Source organism: Leptopilina heterotoma, unplaced genomic scaffold (assembly GCF_015476425.1).
Source record: "Leptopilina heterotoma isolate Lh14 unplaced genomic scaffold, ASM1547642v1 Lhet_97, whole genome shotgun sequence".
Taxonomy (NCBI): Eukaryota; Metazoa; Arthropoda; class Insecta; order Hymenoptera; family Figitidae; genus Leptopilina; species Leptopilina heterotoma.
In genome coordinates this window covers 1,593,736-1,613,225 of record NW_025111203.1, presented here as the reverse complement: position 1 = coordinate 1,613,225, position 19,490 = coordinate 1,593,736, and the positions used below count along the sequence as shown (strand labels likewise).

At 24.5% G+C, this 19,490-nt stretch overlaps 2 protein-coding genes across 5 annotated transcripts in view; one reads left to right on the top strand and one right to left on the bottom strand.

Annotated features, from left to right (window-relative positions):
* LOC122512283 (furin-like protease 1) overlaps positions 1-19,490 on the top strand; it is a 39,255-nt gene that overhangs the window by 7,556 nt on the left and 12,209 nt on the right. For all 4 annotated transcript variants that reach the window (XM_043628029.1, XM_043628028.1, XM_043628031.1 and 1 more), the window contains exons 2-7: positions 550-1,584; positions 6,961-7,182; positions 7,301-7,429; positions 9,158-9,323; positions 16,409-16,581; positions 16,726-17,143. In XM_043628029.1, the coding sequence (XP_043483964.1) occupies positions 1,429-1,584; positions 6,961-7,182; positions 7,301-7,429; positions 9,158-9,323; positions 16,409-16,581; positions 16,726-17,143 (1,264 nt within the window). In that variant the 5' untranslated portion in view covers positions 550-1,428. The remainder of the gene's footprint in view (positions 1-549; positions 1,585-6,960; positions 7,183-7,300; positions 7,430-9,157; positions 9,324-16,408; positions 16,582-16,725; positions 17,144-19,490) is intronic.
* Positions 3,729-4,865, bottom strand: LOC122512284 (dynein intermediate chain 3, ciliary-like). The gene is made up of 3 exons (XM_043628032.1): positions 4,641-4,865; positions 3,905-4,054; positions 3,729-3,772 (listed from the first exon to the last, which is right to left on the bottom strand). The coding sequence occupies exons 1-2, from the start codon at positions 4,791-4,793 to the stop codon at positions 3,950-3,952; spliced, it is 258 nt and encodes an 85-aa protein (XP_043483967.1). The 5' UTR covers positions 4,794-4,865; the 3' UTR covers positions 3,729-3,772; positions 3,905-3,949.

Here is a 19,490-nt window from a genome sequence, read left to right as displayed (position 1 = left end):
TTAACAATTCTTCAATATTGTTTAAAACAAATAATTGTTGTTATTTATTAACTTTTTACAAAAAACATCTAGGAACATGTAGTTTTTTTCTAATTTTGCAATTAACTATAAGCTAAATAACATAAGATGAAAATATTTTATAAATTTAACAATTATTTAATTGTTTAAACGAATAATTGTTGTTATTTAGTAACTTCTTTCGAAAAACATCTAGGAACATGTTTTTTTCACATAAATTAAACAATTTTTTTTAAATTCGACCACCATATTGGATCCGCCATTGAGTTTTTAAAATCTGACCTCCAATTTGTAATCAGCGACACCAAAAACCCTTCGTTACTAAAATTCATTAAAATGAAAGAATTTTTTTAAAAATCGTCCGCCATATTGGATCCGACATTTTGAATTTTCAAATTATGACCTCAAATTTATACCATTTAAATTTATACCATTTATACCATTTAGATACCAATATTAGTAGCTAAAATTAATAAATCTTAATTATTACACTATAACAATTATGTATTAAATTTTTCTCTTTATTTTCAGATTATCATAGTGACAAGAAGATTAATTCATAATGAAAGTGAAGAAAATAAGATTCTAAAAAGTAAGACACGATGAATTCTTCATTTAACAGTTTTTATTTGAAGAAATTTCCATTTTTTCCGTCAATTACATTAGATATATTTTGAGAATAGACTATATGTATAAATACAACGTTCTACATAAAAAGGCAATAATGATTTTGAACAAAATGAATTTTACATTGAGAGACTGCACCTGCAACAAAGAGTCAAGAAAAATAAAGATGAAATTAAAATTTTTATGAAGAATAAGGAAAATACTTCATATCTTCATATCAAATTTGAGACTGTTTGAAAATGTTGAGGAAACTCAAGTTCAAAAAGTATAGAAGTTTAATAAGGTTAATGAGAGTTAACTTATCAGAGGAGCGAAAACTACAAAACAAGTCAATTCTTAATATACTTGTTGACATATGTTAAAAATAATTCTGCGTATTTGCTTAATTTACGTTTCTATTTTATATTGTGATTTATAAAGAACAGTTTTATATGGAATTTTATACGCATCAATTCAAGAGTTGAAGAATTTAGTGCTTCTGTTTTTGTTAAAGTTTTAGACAACTCGTTGACTTTTTTGATAAAGAGAACACTGCCGCTGGTGTTTTGGATATAATCTAAGGTGCATAGAAGCAGACTGAATATGTATGTGTCTATATATTTATATATAAATATGTGTGTGCATGTATGTTTTTTACACACACTTGATATAAGAACATTGGTTAGAACGGATTGAAAATAATTTGTTCCCTCTCTGTAAATATTCAACTGGAATGTACACTTAAAGCAGGTGCTTTAGTAAATATTGGCTTTGCAAGAGTGTCAAGTGACAGTGACAGTTAGGATGTGCTCCAAGTGGATTTTTATCTTCGCCTTCCTTCTTTCGACTAAAAATATTCCAATTACGGCTTATTCGAATCAATGGGCTGCGTATATCAAGGGAGGGCCAGAGGTAGCTAAGCAAGTAGCCAAAGACAATGGATTTCGATATCTTGCTAAGGTCAGTCATCAAACTTTTTACATTTTCCTCTTTTCTTCTTCATTTTCTATAAAATTACTTACTGTCGTAATTGATATAATATTGAGGTTTTTAACATTTTGAAATTTATATCTAAACCCACTTAAACGTTAATTAAAAACTTCTTAATAATTATTTTCAATTAGAAACCCAAAAAACACCAAAGTAACATAAGTGTCAAGCAAATCTGAGAGATCTTAATTTTTTATGTCCGCCATTTTGAATTTTGAAAAATTGATGTCAAATTTGTTATTAATTCCATGATTAATTTTCGGAGTCGCTGGTTACGAATTTGACATCAATTTTTCAAAATTCAAAATAGCGGATTCAATATGATAACTATTGAAAGATGCATTATCGAGTTGTACAATAAATTTTAATAAAATCAAATTCAGTTAAACACCCTGACAGGAGCTGGAAAATTTATATTTTACAGTTTAGTCGATTAAAAAAAGAAAAAAGTTCACTGATTTCTAAATTAAATTAATTAAAACTTGAATAATTTTGCTAAATAAATATTTAAATACTTCTTATTTCTTTTTTCATGAGAAATAAAATTTAAAAAATTTCAAATTCTGAAATTTAATAATTTCTAAAAATTACAACTATATAACCCTTCCAAAATTAAATTATTTTCTACAATATTTAACTAAACTCCATCTCTCAATCAATTATTTAAATACAAAAATTCAATTTTTTCTAATAATTGAAAATGTTAATTTTTTTTAAAGATATTAAGGAAGAATATTTTCAAAAATATTAAGAAAGAAATTCTTAAAATTAATTTTCTAAAAATATTTTTAAATAATTTTTGAAAGACAATAGTTTTACAATTACATGCAATTAAAAAATGTCCAAAAAAATTGAAATTTGGTAAAATCTTCTAAAAAATAATATAAGTTTGGTAAAATCTTTCGAAAATAATTGAAATTTGATCAAATCTTTGAAAAATAATTGAGTTTTTAAAAAATACAAAAAAAAGAATCAAATTTTTGAAGAATTTTAATTAAATGTTTGTATGTATTTAAATTTTCGAAAATATGTAATTGAAAATATTGAAAATATTTCATTTTAAAAAAATTAGAAGTTAATTTTTATTTTTAAATTTATAATTTTTAAAGATTTTTCATTAACATTTTTAATAATTCAATTATTAAAAATTATTAATTAATAGTTCTGAATTAAAATTTTTCAAAAGTTAATTTTCAAAGATTGTAACAAAGTAGATACTTGAAAAAAATTAATTATTTTCTATTAAATTTTACAAAATTTCAATTATTCAAAAAGATTTTTATAATAGATATATTTGAAAAATTTAATTATCTTAAAAAATGATTCAAAAATAATTTTTTGAAAGATTTGTTTATAGATATTTTTTGCACTATAAAAATCGAAATAAGTTGCATTTTCGCTATTTAAAATTTTGAAAATCTAACATCAGATTCGAAGTTAATGACCTCGACAGCTTTAGGATACCAATCTAAAAATTAAATAAAATTTTTAATAAATTAGGGGCCATCCATAAACTACGTTATCAATTTCTAAACCATTAAAATCTATTAAAATTTTTTATAAATTGAACCTTAAACAAAAACAATTGAATTAACTTTCTATTAGAAACATTAAATACAAATTGTTCATTTCATGGCCAAATGGTCATTAAGATAAAGCTTCCTCATTAAAATAAATGTCCCAATTTCTGGACTATGTACTTAAATTTCCATCACACTTAATAAAAAAATGCCTTTCATCCTATTTTTACAAAAATCTTTTTTTTATGATAAGAAGATAAGAATGATTTTAACAATATTTTAAAAAAATAATTTACATGTTTTAATGTTCTTTAACTTATTTTAAAGGTAATTTTACGAGTTATTTAAATTTATTTATTTAATTTATTTAATATCTGATAGTTATTAATGTGTACACTTTCTTTAAAAATATGCCAGTTTTAGAAATTGATCTAAAAATTTTTCCAAATTCTCATGATTATTTTCAGAGATAAACTATCGTTTTTCTTCTAATAATAACTTAAACGTTTGTTACCTATTAAAAAATTTGAAATTTCTATTTGAATTATATTTTATAATTTTAAAGTAACACACGCAGTTGAAAACGTTCGACAACAGGCTCATCATGTCATGTTAAAAAGTGACATCTCATTTACAATCTAAAATTTGTAGTAGATATAAAAATCATAAAAATGTTTATAAAACATGAAAACATTGAAAACTGTTTATATTTCATATTATATTTTGTGACATAAATAATAAAAGAAAAAAGAGATATTTTAATATTTTACCTTAAAAAGGATCAGATTTAACAATTCTCAAAATCCATTCGCTCGTTACATTGCAGATGGCATTTCTTTTAAATCCGATGGTATTACATCATTAAAGTAATGGTCGTAAACATTAATTGCGTTGTTTTGGAGAATTGCATTTTCAGTAGTCTATAAAGTCATTTGATAAATACAGCTTTCTATGCTGTTAATTTTGAAATGCTATTAATTTTGAAATCAATGGAACATTGATAACTCGAATTTCCAAGGAAATTCTGAAAAATTCTACTGAAATTAACCCTCTGCTGTTGCTAACGGTCTCGTTATCGTCAGAAATCGACAGATATTGGACGATAGCCTGGTAGGGCTATAGGATTTATACGTTCTATGGCAATGCAGTTGGGATAAGTTAGCAACGGCAGAGAGTTCAATTTTATCAATACTAAATCTCATGGGGAGATTCTGTCAAAAATGTGATTGATGATGCTAGACGATTTGAGGGAGGGTACAATAATAGAAATTTCGGATACATTCTTCGACAGGCCACGCACTCATGACATTATTCGAAGGTTTCGAGTTATCAGAGTTTCACTGAATCATAAGAATAAATTGCAACAAGAGTTCAGAATTAGAAAATGTTTTGAATTGTATATAATACGAGCAAGAGCCGTAGTCTAATTGTAGCATCCAATGAAAACTTAACAGTAATATGAAAAGCTTTCTGCGAATTCAAAGTATTAGAATTTTAGAAACTTACGTTAAATAAAGTTTTTAATTTCGAATACCAATTTTCTTCCTTTTCAACTCGTCTTCGAAATCTTGCCTTTGCATCCTCATCTGAAGGATCGATTTCTTTCGGCCATCCGCCCTCAAAATGGTGCATTCCGGTATTTTTAAATTCTTTCCCCATAGTCTGAGTCTGAAAATTAATTATTACAAGATTACTGTTTGAATTAGGTTTAGACCTCTCGTTCAATTATGCACACGCGTTTTTTTTTTTTGTAATTTATATAAGATGATGTACTTCCGAATGTAAAGATAGTCTACCGTTAGTAAGAGGAAAACTTTTATTTTTTTATACGCCTTAAGATTACTTATTATGTGCATTCCAGACTTTGCACACGATAATTAATTTTAAAAAAGTACAGTACCGGACAGAATTGTCAGTCCACTTACAAAATTCGCATTAAAAGCATGCCTCTCATTTTTTTAAAAAATATTTCAGTTAAAAATAAGTCTAGAAAAATTTTTAAAATAACTATTGGAAAGCTTATAAAATTTCGCGTAAAATGAGCTAAAGTTATTTTTTGCTTCATCCCAAAGGAAGTCTTATAGTGATGTTGATTTCCGAATTTTTTAGAATCAATTAGTTTTACAAATTTTCATGTGTGGTACAAAATTGTATTCCTGACATGAAAACGAATCGATTCATGTATATAAAGTATATATTTTATCAATATTTATAAAATTAATTGATAGTTTTATTTTTAACAGAAAATTCAAATTTTGTATTTCTTGAAATTTTTTATCTTATACTTTAAAATAATTATTCTATAATAAAAAGTTAAGCAATTGGTATATATTATATTGAGGAAGCTAAATAATCATAAACTGAACAACTTGTTTTTTTAAATAATTGAATTCTTTTGTGAAATCTTATGAAAATACTAGATATTGAAAATAATTGAACTCAGAGTTCTAATATACTTTTTTTTTGCTGATATAATGTAAAAATTTTTATATGCATTATTTAATATTTATAAACTTTTCAAAAAGACCGTTACGTTACGAAAGTTTCAAATTTCGCGATTTTGACCTAATTATTTTAGTATTCTGATTTTCATCTGGACCATTTTTCTTCTTCCTCACATCTCTATCAGCCAAGACTATACCCACTGTCTCCTTTTAATGTGTCAAGATATAGGTAGTTGCATTGTAGTTGAATTATTGACATTGAGCATTTGAACTACTTATCTATATTTAGAAATTTACTAACCTCGTGATGAGCTATTTTATTTGACATCTGTACTCTTTTATGGCAAGGATTTTGTAAAATAAATTGTTCATTTAATTCAGAATTTGGTAAAATTACTTCATCTAAAGATGTTTCTTTCATATTGAAAACGCATTGCTTTCCGTAGGCAGCACGCGTTTTTACGTATACATAGGTGCTCCTCATTTTACCAGTTTTTTATTTTTTTTATATAATAAGAAATTAGAAATTTCAATATTATTTATTTTCGTCTTAATTTAGATTTATTGTATTTTAATATATGAAATCAAACTAAAACAAGCCTTTTTTATATTGTATATTGACAGAAACGTATTTACATTAATGTGAATGATTGTGAATTTAGGTTTAACTGAAAAACAATAGATATCGAACAATTTTATAAGTTTTATACTGTGAGCGTCAGTTCAAAAATATTTTGGAGTAAATAAATGAATTTTAATAAAACTCCGTAATTTTAAATTACAAAAAGAAATTATAAAATTTTTAAATTAAATAAATTTATAATTTAGAAGTTTCCTCTTTAATCCATCGAAATTCGACTGTCCGATTAAAGGTTAAGTAAAATTATTAAGATAATTTCGTTAATTATTTTAATCGATGACGTGTATACAATCTCTAAATATGAATCAGTAGAAAGTTACTAATGAAATGACAAAAAGTCGTCCACCAAATGATTTAGTAATAATTTTATTAACAATTATAGTAGAACTGTTTTATTAATAGTCGATAAAACAAATTTACTAATTTATTTAATGAAATAAGTTTTTGGGGTCGCTGAAACCAAATTTGATTTCAAGTTTAAAAAATTCAAAATGGCGGTTCCAATATGGCGACACAAAATTAAAAAAATTTCCAGATTTCCTTATAACTTATTACTTAGGGATTTTTGGGATCGCTGAATCTGAATTAAATGCCAGATTAAAAAAAATTCAAAATGGCGTATCCATTGTGACGGCTAAAATTTGAAGAAATTTACTAAATTTGCTTGAAGTTGTTTCTTGGGGGTTTTCGGGGAAAAAGTGTTGGATAATCATTTAATGTATATACCTTGAATTATTTTCAGATTGTTGACGATTGGTACCATCTCGATCATAGAATGGTAAAGAAAAGATCTGTAGATCCTCATATTAAAGTTCACGAACAGTTGCTACGTGATCATCGGGTTCGAAGAGCAGAACAGCAAAGAATAAAGTCTCGGTCGAAAAGAGATTTTATACCGATACCGAGACAACGCAAGACGCCAACTATCTTGAACGATGAAAGGTGGTCCTTAATGTGGTATTTGGTAAGTAATCTTATGGTGTTTTAAAAATACATAATGTCCAAAATACACATCACTGATGCATTAAATTTTGAAGAAAAAATTTCTATGGAATAATTGGAGAAATGACTTTTTGCTACAGAATAGGGGCAACGGACTAGACATGAACGTACAAGAAGCTTGGGCTGAAGGAATAACAGGACGTGGTGTAGTCGTGACAATTCTAGACGATGGATTGGAGAAAGATCATCCTGATTTAAAAGACAATTACGTAAGTTGAAATTATTTAGATGTAACAACTTATACATAGTTTGAGTTTAAATTTCAGGGAATTTTTTAAACCTTGAAAAGACTTGGAAAAGTCAGGGAATTTTAATCGGTATCCTGGAAAATTGTTGTTTAATTGTTTTTTTTCACAGAAGTTCAATTATTTAAAAAACTTTTAATAAAATTCAATTCAAGAATTCAATTATTTTTCAAAATAATTAAATATTCGCTGGAATTCAATTATTTTAAATACAATTTTAATTAAATTCCAGGGAAAATCCAATTATTTAAAAATTTTTTTTTATAAATTCTTCGAAAGAATTCAATAATATCAATAAATAGATAATATCAATATTTGCAGAAATAATAAATTTTTTCGCAGGGATTTAAAAAATTATTTAAAAAAGTTTTAATAAAATTCTATTTAAGAATTCAATTATTTTAGAAATAATTAAATTGTCGATGTACAGAAAATAGTTGAATTCATTTGAAGAATTTTATGAACATTTTTTTCAATAAATGAATTCTTTTGAGAAAATGTAATTAAAATTGTATTAAAAATAATTCAATTCTTGGAAAGATTTTAATTAAAATTCTTTAAAATAATTGAATTGTTTTGAAGAATTTATTTCAATTTTCTTGAAAATCATCAAGTTTTTTAAAAATTTTTACAGAAAATTTTTAAAATAATTAAATTTTAAGAAGAATTTTGTTACCTATTTACAAAAATAATTGAACTTTTGCCAAGAATTTTTCAATTCATAAAAATAATTGAATTGTTCCGAAGAATTTTATCTGAATTGTTGAAAATAATTTAATTTTTTGAAGGAATTTTATTAAAAATTTTGAAAATAATGTTTTTTTTAAAGAATTTCATCAAAATTGTTAAAAATAAATTTTAAAAAATTCTGAGAAATTTAATTATTTAAAAAAATTTTGAATAATATTCTTCACAAGAAATTAATTATTTTTATAAATAATAATATTTTTCTGCGTGGAATTCAATTATTTTCATAAATAGAATCCTTCACAGGAATTCAATTCTTTAAAAAAATTTGTAATAAAATTCGTTGCAAGAATTCAATTATTTATTTTTGTAATAAAATAATTGAATTCTCGAAAAATTTTGTACTAGAAATTCATTAAAAAATGAATTTTACTTTAAATTTTAAATTATAATTGATGAATATTTAAAGTATTATAACGTGAATTTTAAAAAATAATTGAATTTTGAAGAGGGTTCAAAATTAAAATCTTTGAAAATTTGAATTTATAGTTACAATATTCTTATGATATAAAATAATGATTTATCACTCTGTCATCTTAAATTTATTATAAAACATGAAGGAATCGATCACTTCGAGTCATGTTTTATAATAATATTTTCGTAAGTTATTGAATTTCAGAAGGTTTGAATTTGAAAATCTTAATTCCTATAAAAAAATAATAATAATTAAATATTTATTTAAAAACGAAGTCATTGATATTTTCGAATAATTTTACAATTAAGGAAATTCGTAAATAAATGTGATAGAACATTTTTTTGAGAATCTAATCATTTTTGGAGTGAATCAGAATATTCTTTAGTGTCAGGGAAAAACAAAATTAAATTTTTGTGGCAACCCTGAAAAGGGAATTAAACTCAAATTGTATTTTGTACTTTCTGCATTCAATAAGTTTTGTAAGATTTATCAAGACATTGAATATTATGTAACTGTTACGTTTCTTTTAGGATCCACTAGCTAGTTACGATGTAAACAATCATGACGAAGATCCAATGCCACGGTATGACCTTGCTGACAGTAATCGTCATGGAACGAGATGCGCAGGTGAAGTTGCTGCTACCGCAAACAATTCCCTTTGTGCTGTCGGCGTAGCTTTTTATGCACAAATTGGAGGTAAGCGGTTTCAAACCATTAATTAATTTTTCAACCCTTTCAGTCCCATAATTAGGGCAATTGAAAAATATCTACAATAGGTATAATACCCATGGTTTTCGGAGTCGCTGATTACGAATCTGGAGTCAGTTTTTCAAAATTTAAAATGGCGGATCCAATATGGCGGACAAAAAAAAATAAAAATTAAACAAATTTACTTGAAAGATGTCACTCGGGGGTTTTTGGGGTCGCTGATTCTGAATCGGAAGTCAGTTTATTAAAATTAAAAATAGAGGATTCAATATATTGGACGAAGAAATAAAAAATCCATCAAATTTGTTTGAAAATTACAGCTTAGGTTTTTTCTAGATCACAGATTACGAATCTGAAGTCAGTTTTTCTATCTTTAAAATAATGGATACAATATGATAGTCAAAAATAAAAAATGGACAATATAGGACTGAATGCTGCTTCTTGGAAGTTTGCGGGGTGTGAAAAAACAAATCTGAAATCATTCTTACAAAATTTTTAAATGGCGAATCTAATGTTACGACTATAACAACAATAATATTAAAAATAGGAGAGAAGTACTGTTTTTTGTCGTTTGTCATTGTCCCTTTGTTTTCTCTTGATTGTCTTTTGTTTTTTTGTCGTTCGTCTTTTATGTTTTGTCACTTGTCTTTTGTCGTTTGTTAAGACAAATATAAAAATATTCAATAAATAAAAAAAATTAATAAAAGTGTTAAAAAGGTCGTAGCAGTATAAGCATGTAAAAAGTGCCCCCTCTTGGATTGGGTCCATATTTAGGGAATAATTTTGACCTATTATGAGACTTATTTTCACCAAGTTTCAACTCGAAAAAAAATTTTGCTTTTGAGTTAGGTATACAATTTTTTTTTAAAATTCAAAAAAATTCAAAAAATTTTTTTCCCTCCAAAATAGCTAAACCGATTTTCATGAAACAATTTTTTTTGTACAATACAATATGAACAGGTGATAAAAGAAATTGTCGACCAAATTCAAACAAAAAAAGTCAGTAAAAAGAAAATTTTTAAAAAAACATTTTTTTTTATTGAAATTTTTTTTGCACAACCGCCATTTTTTTTCTATAAAATAATAGTCATTTCAAAAGTAACATATATTTTTTTCAAGATGATTGAAAGGGTACTTCATACTTTAAAAACTAAAAAACCAATTTTTGGTCCCTAAATAGTACAGTTTTCTATATAAACGAGGGGCCAACATTTTTTAAAATTAAATTAAAAATTAATTAATACTTGAATTAAATTTCTAAAAAAGTTAATAATATATGCCTGTTTATTGTATATATTGATTTTTTAGTATGTACAAGATTTATTAAAAAAGTAAATGGACGTACACTATATACCGTTGGGAATTACCGGTACGGCTGCACGCGCACGGCCCAAAAACATGTCAATCTTTGAAACACAATTTTTTTGTAAATACACTGAGAAAACGATTTATTTGATTCAAAAAAATTTTGTTTAAATCAAACTTAAAATATCTTTGCTATACAGTCAAACAAATTTAAGTTTAATTCAAACATATTTTTTGGTTCATTTATAGAAATAATATATTCAATTCAAACATAATTTATGGTTGATTTTAAATTATTTCTAATCAACATTTAACTTTAGATCAAACATAACATTTTTAAACATATTCTTTGTTTAAACCAAAGCAGAAAATATATTTGAATTAAACACAATTATTTAAACAAATATTATTTATGAATCAAAGCAGTAGATATTTTCTATATATGTATATTGGGATCTCACGAACCGAATAAGATTTTTAAACTCTTTTGGTCTTAAGTTAAAGATAAAACTTAAATCTAAGTAAATTTCAAATGTTTTCTACAATTTTTAAAAAATATGCCAAAGTTGAAAAAACTTCAAAAATAATTTTTTTTTTGTAAATTTTTTTGAAAAGTTGACTAAAAGATCAATATTTACAATAAACAGGCATATATTATTAACTTTTTTAGAAATTTAATTTAATTAATTTTTAATGTAATTTTAAAAAACGTTGACCCCTCGTTTATATAGAAAACTGTACTATTTAGGGGCCAAAAATCGGTTTTTTATTTTTTAAAGTATGAAGTACCCTTTCAATCATCTTGCAAAAAATATATGTTACTTTTGAAATGACTATTATTTTATAGAAGAGTCATTTCATTATATTTCGACTAAAGTCGTTGCCGACTAATTTTAAAAAATTGTAATATTTTGCAGGAATGATTTTAAAGATATTAGGATCACCGAAGAAAAAGAATTTTTTAAATATTTTTTATATTTGTTGTAAAATAAGCATCTAAAGTATATGAAGTCGTAAAAACTGTCACATTTTCATCTATCTATCTTCTATATATATAAAATCAGACTTTTGTCTGTACATTGTTCAGAACTTTAAATTTCGCACATAATTATTCGTTTTAGGCATCAAGGATTCCAAATATACCAATAAAAAATTTCGTGTATGTATGTATGTATGTGTGTCGGTATGTCACAGAATCTTTGTTCGCGCATCACTTAAAAACTGCTGAACCATTTGAAACCAAATTTGGCAGAATGTTAGACCTTGGGCCAAGGAAGGTTTATAAATTTACAGAATTGAAAAATATTAATTAGAACGGGAGATATTCAATTTTTTCGAAAAATTCAAAAACCAAAAATTTTCAAATTTTACATTTTTTTAAAAAATGCTTTCAAACTTTCTATAATTGAGTATAACATGTTATTTAGTCACATTTTAGAATAGTTTTGCCAAAAATAATGTCCTATAACTAAGATGTAAGTATAAAATTTTTTTTTAAAAAATTCAAAAAATCGAAATTTTTTAAATTTTATATTTTTTAATAAATTGCTTTTAAACTCTCTATAATTGAGTATTACATGTTATTTAGTCAAGTTTTAGCATAATTTTAAAAAAAGTACTGTCCTATAACTAAGACGTAAGAATAAAAATGATTTCGAAAAATTCAAAAAATCGCAAATTTCCAAATTTTATATTTTTTAATGGACTGCTTTTAAACTTAACATGTTATTTAGTCACATTTTAGCATAATTTTAAGATTTAAGTATAAAAAAGTTTTCAAATAATTAAAAAAATCGCAAGTTTACAAAGTTTACATTGTTTAATGAATTGCTTTTAAACACTGTATAATTGAGTATTACATGTTATTTAGTCACATTTTACAAAGTTTACATTGTTTAATGAATTGCTTTTAAACACTGTATAATTGAGTATTACATGTTATTTAGTCACATTTTCGCATAATTTTGCACAAAAAATGATATGACTAAGATGTAAGTATAAAAATATTTTCGATATCAAAAAATCGAAAAAATTATAATTGTCATTAATTACTATCAAGTTTAATTCAGTAGTATTTTTAAGGTCTCTGATTAAGATTTTAAAGTCAAATAATAATGCAATTCATAATTATTTATCCAATTCATTCAGTATTCTTTAATTGAAAGAAGTTCAGAGACTTTAAAAATGGAGATGTTTTATAATAAATATTTTATGATAATTTTCCATAATTTTAGATTTTTTACGAAAGGGTGGAGATAACAAATTAAGTAAAGTATTTTTAAAGAGCACAAAAATAATAAAGCTAAATGACATAAAAAAGAAGGAAAAATGTTGAATTTTAAAAAATTCAGTTTTTAAAATTTTTGCTAATTTTCCATAATTTTAGATTTTTTACCAAAGGGTGGAGAATTTTTAATAAGTAAATTATTTTTGAAGAGCACAAAAATAATGAAGCTAAATGCCATAAAAAAGAAGGAAAAATGTTGGATTTTAAGAAATTCGGTTTTTTGGATTTTTGATAATTTTCGAAAATTTTAGATTTTTTACCAAAGAGTCGAGACTACTAAATAAGTAAAGTATTTTCTAAAAGCACAAAAATAATGAAGCTAATTGACATAAAAAGGAAGAAAAAATGTTGAATTTTAAGAAATTCAGTTTTTAAAATTTTTGCTAATTTTCCATAATTTTAGATTTTTTACCAAAGAGTGGAGAATTTTTAATAAGTAAATTATTTTTGAAGAGCACAAAAATAATAAAGCCAAAAGCCATAAAAGAGAAGAAAAAATGTTGAATTTTAAGAAATTCGGTTTTTTGAATTTTTGCTAATTTTCCATAATTTTAGATTTTTTACCAAAGAGTGGAGAATTTTTAATAAGTAAATTATTTTTGAAGAGCACAAAAATAATAAAGCCAAAAGCCATAAAAGAGAAGAAAAAATGTTGAATTTTAAGAAATTCGGTTTTTTGAATTTTTGCTAATTTTCCATAATTTTAGATTTTTTACCAAAGGGTGGAGAATTTTTAATAAGTAAATTATTTTTGAAGAGCACAAAAATAATGAAGCTTAATGATATAAAAAAGAAGAAAAAAATGTTAAATTTTAAGAAATTGGGTTTTTCGAATTTTTGATAATTTTTTATTTTTTGCTAAAAGGTGGAGACTATTCAAATAGTAATATTATACTACCGAAATAGCTATTGGTAACTAATTATTAATTTTCCGGTCAAATTAAATTTTCGGTTTTTTTCTGATTTTCCAGATTGGTAGAAACATTGTTAAATGTATTGGTAGAAACTAAAACCCGTCGAAGACGGGTATGACAACTAGTTTACTTTAAAAACGTAAAAAAAATTATTAGAATTTATTAAGAATGAATTATTTTATTATTATAAATTGGTAGAAACAATTATTAATAAGAAATATTAAATAAAAAATAATTTTAAAGTTTACCTGGCAAATAACCTATTTTTGCAAATTTCATTCACTAAATATGAGAAAGAGAAATCATTAAATTGGATAAAACCTTATGAAATACAAAGTACCTGTGATTAACTTTTAGTTTTTCTTATCACTTTCTTCCTGTTTTCTTCACAAATATTAAAAAATAAGCAATTAAAACTGGCACTTTGCTTATTTTCACGATTTTCAAATGTAAATAACTTCTGCCCAGAAAAATGAAAAATTACGAAAATTGGGCAATAATTAATTGATCACTAGATACACTCACTGGAAGAAGATTTTCTTTGGTCCCGAAGCTATTTTCCGAATTAATTAACTTTTAACTTTTCACTATTTCTATCAGGTTAATACATGCGATTTTTTTTAAACTGAAGTTGGTTCAAAACGATCAAACAAGAAGAGCTAACTTCGTCCTTAAAAAAACACATGTATTAACCTGATAGAAATAGTGAAAAGTTAAAAGTTAATTAATTCAGAAAATAGCTTCGGGACCAAAGAAAATCTTTTTCCAGTAAGTGTATCTAGTGATCAATTAATTATTGCCCAATTTTCGTAATTTTTCATTTTTCTGGGCAGAAGTTATTTACATTTGAAAATCGTGAAAATAAGCAAAGTGCCAGTTTTAATTGCTTATTTTTTAATATTTGTGAAGAAAACAGGAAGAAAGTGATAAGAAAAACTAAAAGTTAATCACAGGTACTTTGTATTTCATAAGGTTTTATCCAATTTAATGATTTCTCTTTCTCATATTTAGTGAATGAAATTTGCAAAAATAGGTTATTTGCCAGGTAAACTTTAAAATTATTTTTTATTTAATATTTCTTATTAATAATTGTTTCTATCAATTTATAATAATAAAATAATTCATTCTTAATAAATTCTAATAATTTTTTTACGTTTTTATAGTAAATTATGTGTTTTCTTTAATATTTTCTATTAGATGAAAATGTGATAGTTTTTACGACTTCATATACTTTAGATGCTTATTTTACAACAAATATAAAAAATATTTAAAAAATTCTTTTTCTTCGGTGATCCTAATATCTTTAAAATCATTCCTGCAAAATATTACAATTTTTTAAAATTAGTCGGCAACGACTTTAGTCGAAATCAGTCGAAATATAATGGAATGACTCAGAAAAAAATGGCGGTTGTGCATAAAAAATTTCAATAAAAAAAAATGTTTTTTTAAAAAAATTTTTAAAAAATTTTCTTTTTACAGACTTTTTTTGTTTGAATTTGGTCGACAATTTTTTTTTATCACCTGTTCATATTGTACTATATTGTACAAAAAAAATTGTTTCATGAAAATCGGTTCAGCTATTTTAGAGGGAAAAAAAATTTTTGAATTTTTTTGAATTTTTCAAAAAAATTGTATAACTCAAAAGCAAAATTTTTTTTCGAGTTGAAACTTGGTGAAAATAAGTCTCATAATAGGTCAAAATCATTCCCTAAATATGGACCCAATCCAAGAGGGGGCACTTTTTACATGCTTATACTGCTACGGCCTTTTTAAAAAAACATTAAAAAAAAAATTTTAAAGAAAAGAAATGAAACTATGCGATTGTCAGTTCCAAGCCCGTATTAAAATAGAGGAAGGTGTTTCCAAATTCGTAACTTTTAATGTCCGCCATATGGATTTATGAATCCACTATTTTTAATTGTTTAAAACTGACTTTAGATTCGTAATCAGCGACCCCAAAAACCCCCGAGAGACCATTTTCAAGTAAATTTGTTTAATTTTTTTCCGCCATATTGGATCCGTCATTTTGAATTTTTAAAAACTGACTTTAAATTTGTAATCAACGACCCAAAAAACCCCCGAGAGACAATTTTTAAGCAAATTTGTTTAATTTTTAATTTTTGTCCGCCATATTGGATCCACCATTTTGAATTTGCATATCTGATTTTAGATTAATATTCAGCAAACCCCAAGAATTTAGAAAATAACCATAATTTAAAGTATATGTTACTGATTTAATTTTTTTACAGTCAAGTTTAACCTGAAATAATGCGTTACCGTGTATAAGTTTGTTAATAACAAAAAGCATAAATAATATAGATTAATTTGTTAAAAAACTACTAAACCCTATTTGTAGAAACATAAAAATAAGAAATATGCAATTATTAAAAGTTTTCCTCTAAGTTATGTTAAAAAAATCGGTGGCTTAAAAGGTGGTCGATATATCGACCACTGGGACTGAAAGGGTTAGACTAGATAAAGTTTGCTACCTCTTCTATAAATCAAAAGATTTTATTTCGGTAGCTTCGAATTTAGTTTGTGTTATAAATTAATTTATTTATTCTAAGGAGTCCGCATGCTGGATGGAGATGTGACGGACGCAGTCGAAGCACGATCTTTGAGCTTAAATCCGCAACACATTGATATTTATAGTGCTTCTTGGGGTCCAGATGACGATGGAAAAACAGTCGATGGACCAGGTGAATTAGCTACAAGAGCTTTTATTGAAGGGATTACTAAGGTAATTATCCTGAGTTACTTTAATTAATTACTCTAATTGATCCTAAATTACTCTGATTTTCTCCAAGAGAATAACTAATAATAATTTATAACCATTTATGGTGATGTATCAGAAAATTAAAAAATAGTCTTTCCTTTGTTTAAGGGTCGAGGTGGTAAAGGATCAATATTTATTTGGGCGTCTGGAAACGGCGGCAGGGATTACGATAATTGCAATTGTGATGGGTACACTAATAGCATATGGACACTTTCCATCAGCAGTGCAACGGAGAATGGTTTCGTACCTTGGTATAGTGAGAAGTGCTCATCGACATTAGCAACAACTTACAGCTCCGGGTTGTCAAATGAAAAACAGGTCGTAACTACCGACTTGCACCATCATTGTACGAGCAGTCATACAGGAACCTCAGCATCCGCTCCATTAGCTGCCGGCATTTGTGCTCTTGCCCTCGAAGCGAATAGAAATTTAACATGGAGAGACATGCAGCATATTGTTGTTCGAACGGCGAAACCTGCAAACTTGAATTCCTCCGACTGGGTCACGAACGGAATTGGACGAAATGGTATATGAATTTACTTTTAGAAAACCTACATTAAGAATAAACCTTTTTCTTGTATTTTAAAGTTTTTTTTGACCATTTTGCAAATTTATTTATCAGACTACTGGATAAGCATTCTTAGAATTCCGTATTTAATCTAACATTCAGTAAGTCATAAATAATTCTTTTACATATAGATTTTTAAATTTAAAAACTTAACTTCAATTCAGTAGTACCCACATTCATTTAATTATTTAAATGTTCTTCAAAATAATAAAGCATTTGACAAATACAGTAGAATAATTACAGGCTTTGCACTCATCTACTGAAACCTACTATTTACTACTTTTTTACGTTATGCTACTATTTGGGTACTTTTTTTTAGATCTCAGCCACTTAAGGCTACTATTTCTGTTTTTTTAGAATTTTCACTACTTTAAATTCGCTAATACTAGAAATCAAAAAACTATTCGAAAAAGTTCTAATCAAATTCTTTAAAACGATTCAATTATTTTCAAAAAAATATTCGAAATTCAATTATTTTCGATATCTAGTATTTTCATCAAATTTCGCAAAAGAATTCAATTATTTAAAAAATAAATTAATAAAATTCATCCAAAATTCAATTATTTTCGTATAAATAATAAAATTTCCACAAGAAATCAATTAATTTAGAATAGCATTTTCAAAAAAATCAATTATTTATTTAACAAAATTTTTATACAATTCTTCACAACAATTCAATTACTTTCACTAATAATAACATTTTTCTTAGAAATTCATTTAAAAAAAAAATGTTTGATAAAATTCTAAGCAAGAATTCACTTATTTTTAATACTATTTTAAATTAATTAATCGAAAAATTCAATTATTTTTACAAATAAAGTTTTTCATAACTAAGAATTCAATTACTTAAAAAAAATTCCATAATATTTATTAGATTTCGAAAGAATTAATTATTTAAAACAATGTTTATAAAATTCTCATGAAAAATTCAATTATTTTCAAAAGTAACAAAATTTTTCACAGAAATTCAATTCTTTTTAAACATTTAAATAAAATTTTTCGCAATAATTTAATTATTTTCGAAACTAATAATATTCTTCTGAGGAATTCAATTATTTTTAAAAATTTTCATAAAAATTCTTAGCAACTATTCAATTATTTTTATAAATAATAAAATTCATCGCAGGTTTTCAATTATTTTTAATACAATTTTACAAAAGTTGCTAAAAAGTGTAATTATTCTTAAAAATTTTATTTCCATTCCTCGAAAAAATCATTTATTTAAAAAAAATGATTTTTTTAAAATTTCTTTGGAAGAATTCAATTATTTACAAAAATATTAGAATCTTTCACAGGAATTCAATTATTTTCAAATATTTTAATAAAATTGTTCAAATGAAATCAATTATTTTAAATACAATTTTAATTAATTGTTTTGAAATAATTCAATAATTATTTTAGATTTTAATAAAATTCTTTACAAGAATTCAATTATTAATAACAATAACAAAATTATTCCCGAAAATTCAATTATTTTGAGGCATTTTAATATAATTCTTTGCAAAATTCAATTATTTTCATAAATAACAATATTCATTACAAGAATTTAATTATTTTCAAAAGTAGTAAATTTCTTCTTGAAAATTCAATTATTTTAAAAAATTCTAGTAAAATCGTTCACAAGAATTCAATTATTTTTGAAAATTTTAATGAAATTCTTAGCAACTATTCAATTATGTTCTTAAATAATAAAATTCATCGCAGGATTGCAATTATTTTTAATAAAATTTTACAGGCATTGCTTAAAAAATGATTTTTTAAAAATGCTTTGGAACAATTCAATGATTCACAAAAATATTAGAATTTTTCACTGAAATTCATTTATGCATTTTAATAAAATTGTTCAAAAGGTATCAATTATTTTAAACACAACTTTAATGAAATTTTTGAAATAATTCAATAAATTATTCTTTTAGATTTTAATTAATTTTTTCCAAGAATTCAGTTATTTACATAAATAATTTTTCGAAAGAATTCAATTATGTCGATAAATAACAAAATTATTCCAGAAAATTTAATTATTTTCAGGCATTTTGATAATATTCTTTGCAAAATTCAATTATTTTCATAAATAACAATATTCATCACAATAATTTAATTATTTTTAAAAGTAATAATTTTCTTCTTGGAAATTCGATTATTTTAAAAAATTCTAATAAGATTGTTCGCAAGAATTCAATTATTTTGATAAATAATAAAATGTTTTTTTGGGAATTCAATTATTTTCAAAAAAATTTAATAAAATGCCACACAGACATTCCATTATTCTAAAAAATTTTAATAGAATTCTTTGTAAAATTTAACT

What these genes read in the sequence shown, in the direction of transcription:
- LOC122512284 (XM_043628032.1), bottom strand. Translation starts at nt 4,793, where the DNA reads ATGGGGAAAGAATTTAAAAATACCGGAATGCACCATTTTGAGGGCGGA. An exon ending in AATTAAAAACTTTATTTAAC is followed by an intron (nt 4,055 to 4,640) that starts GTAAGTTTCTAA and finishes ATGACTTTATAG; the next exon opens with ACTACTGAAAATGCAATTCT.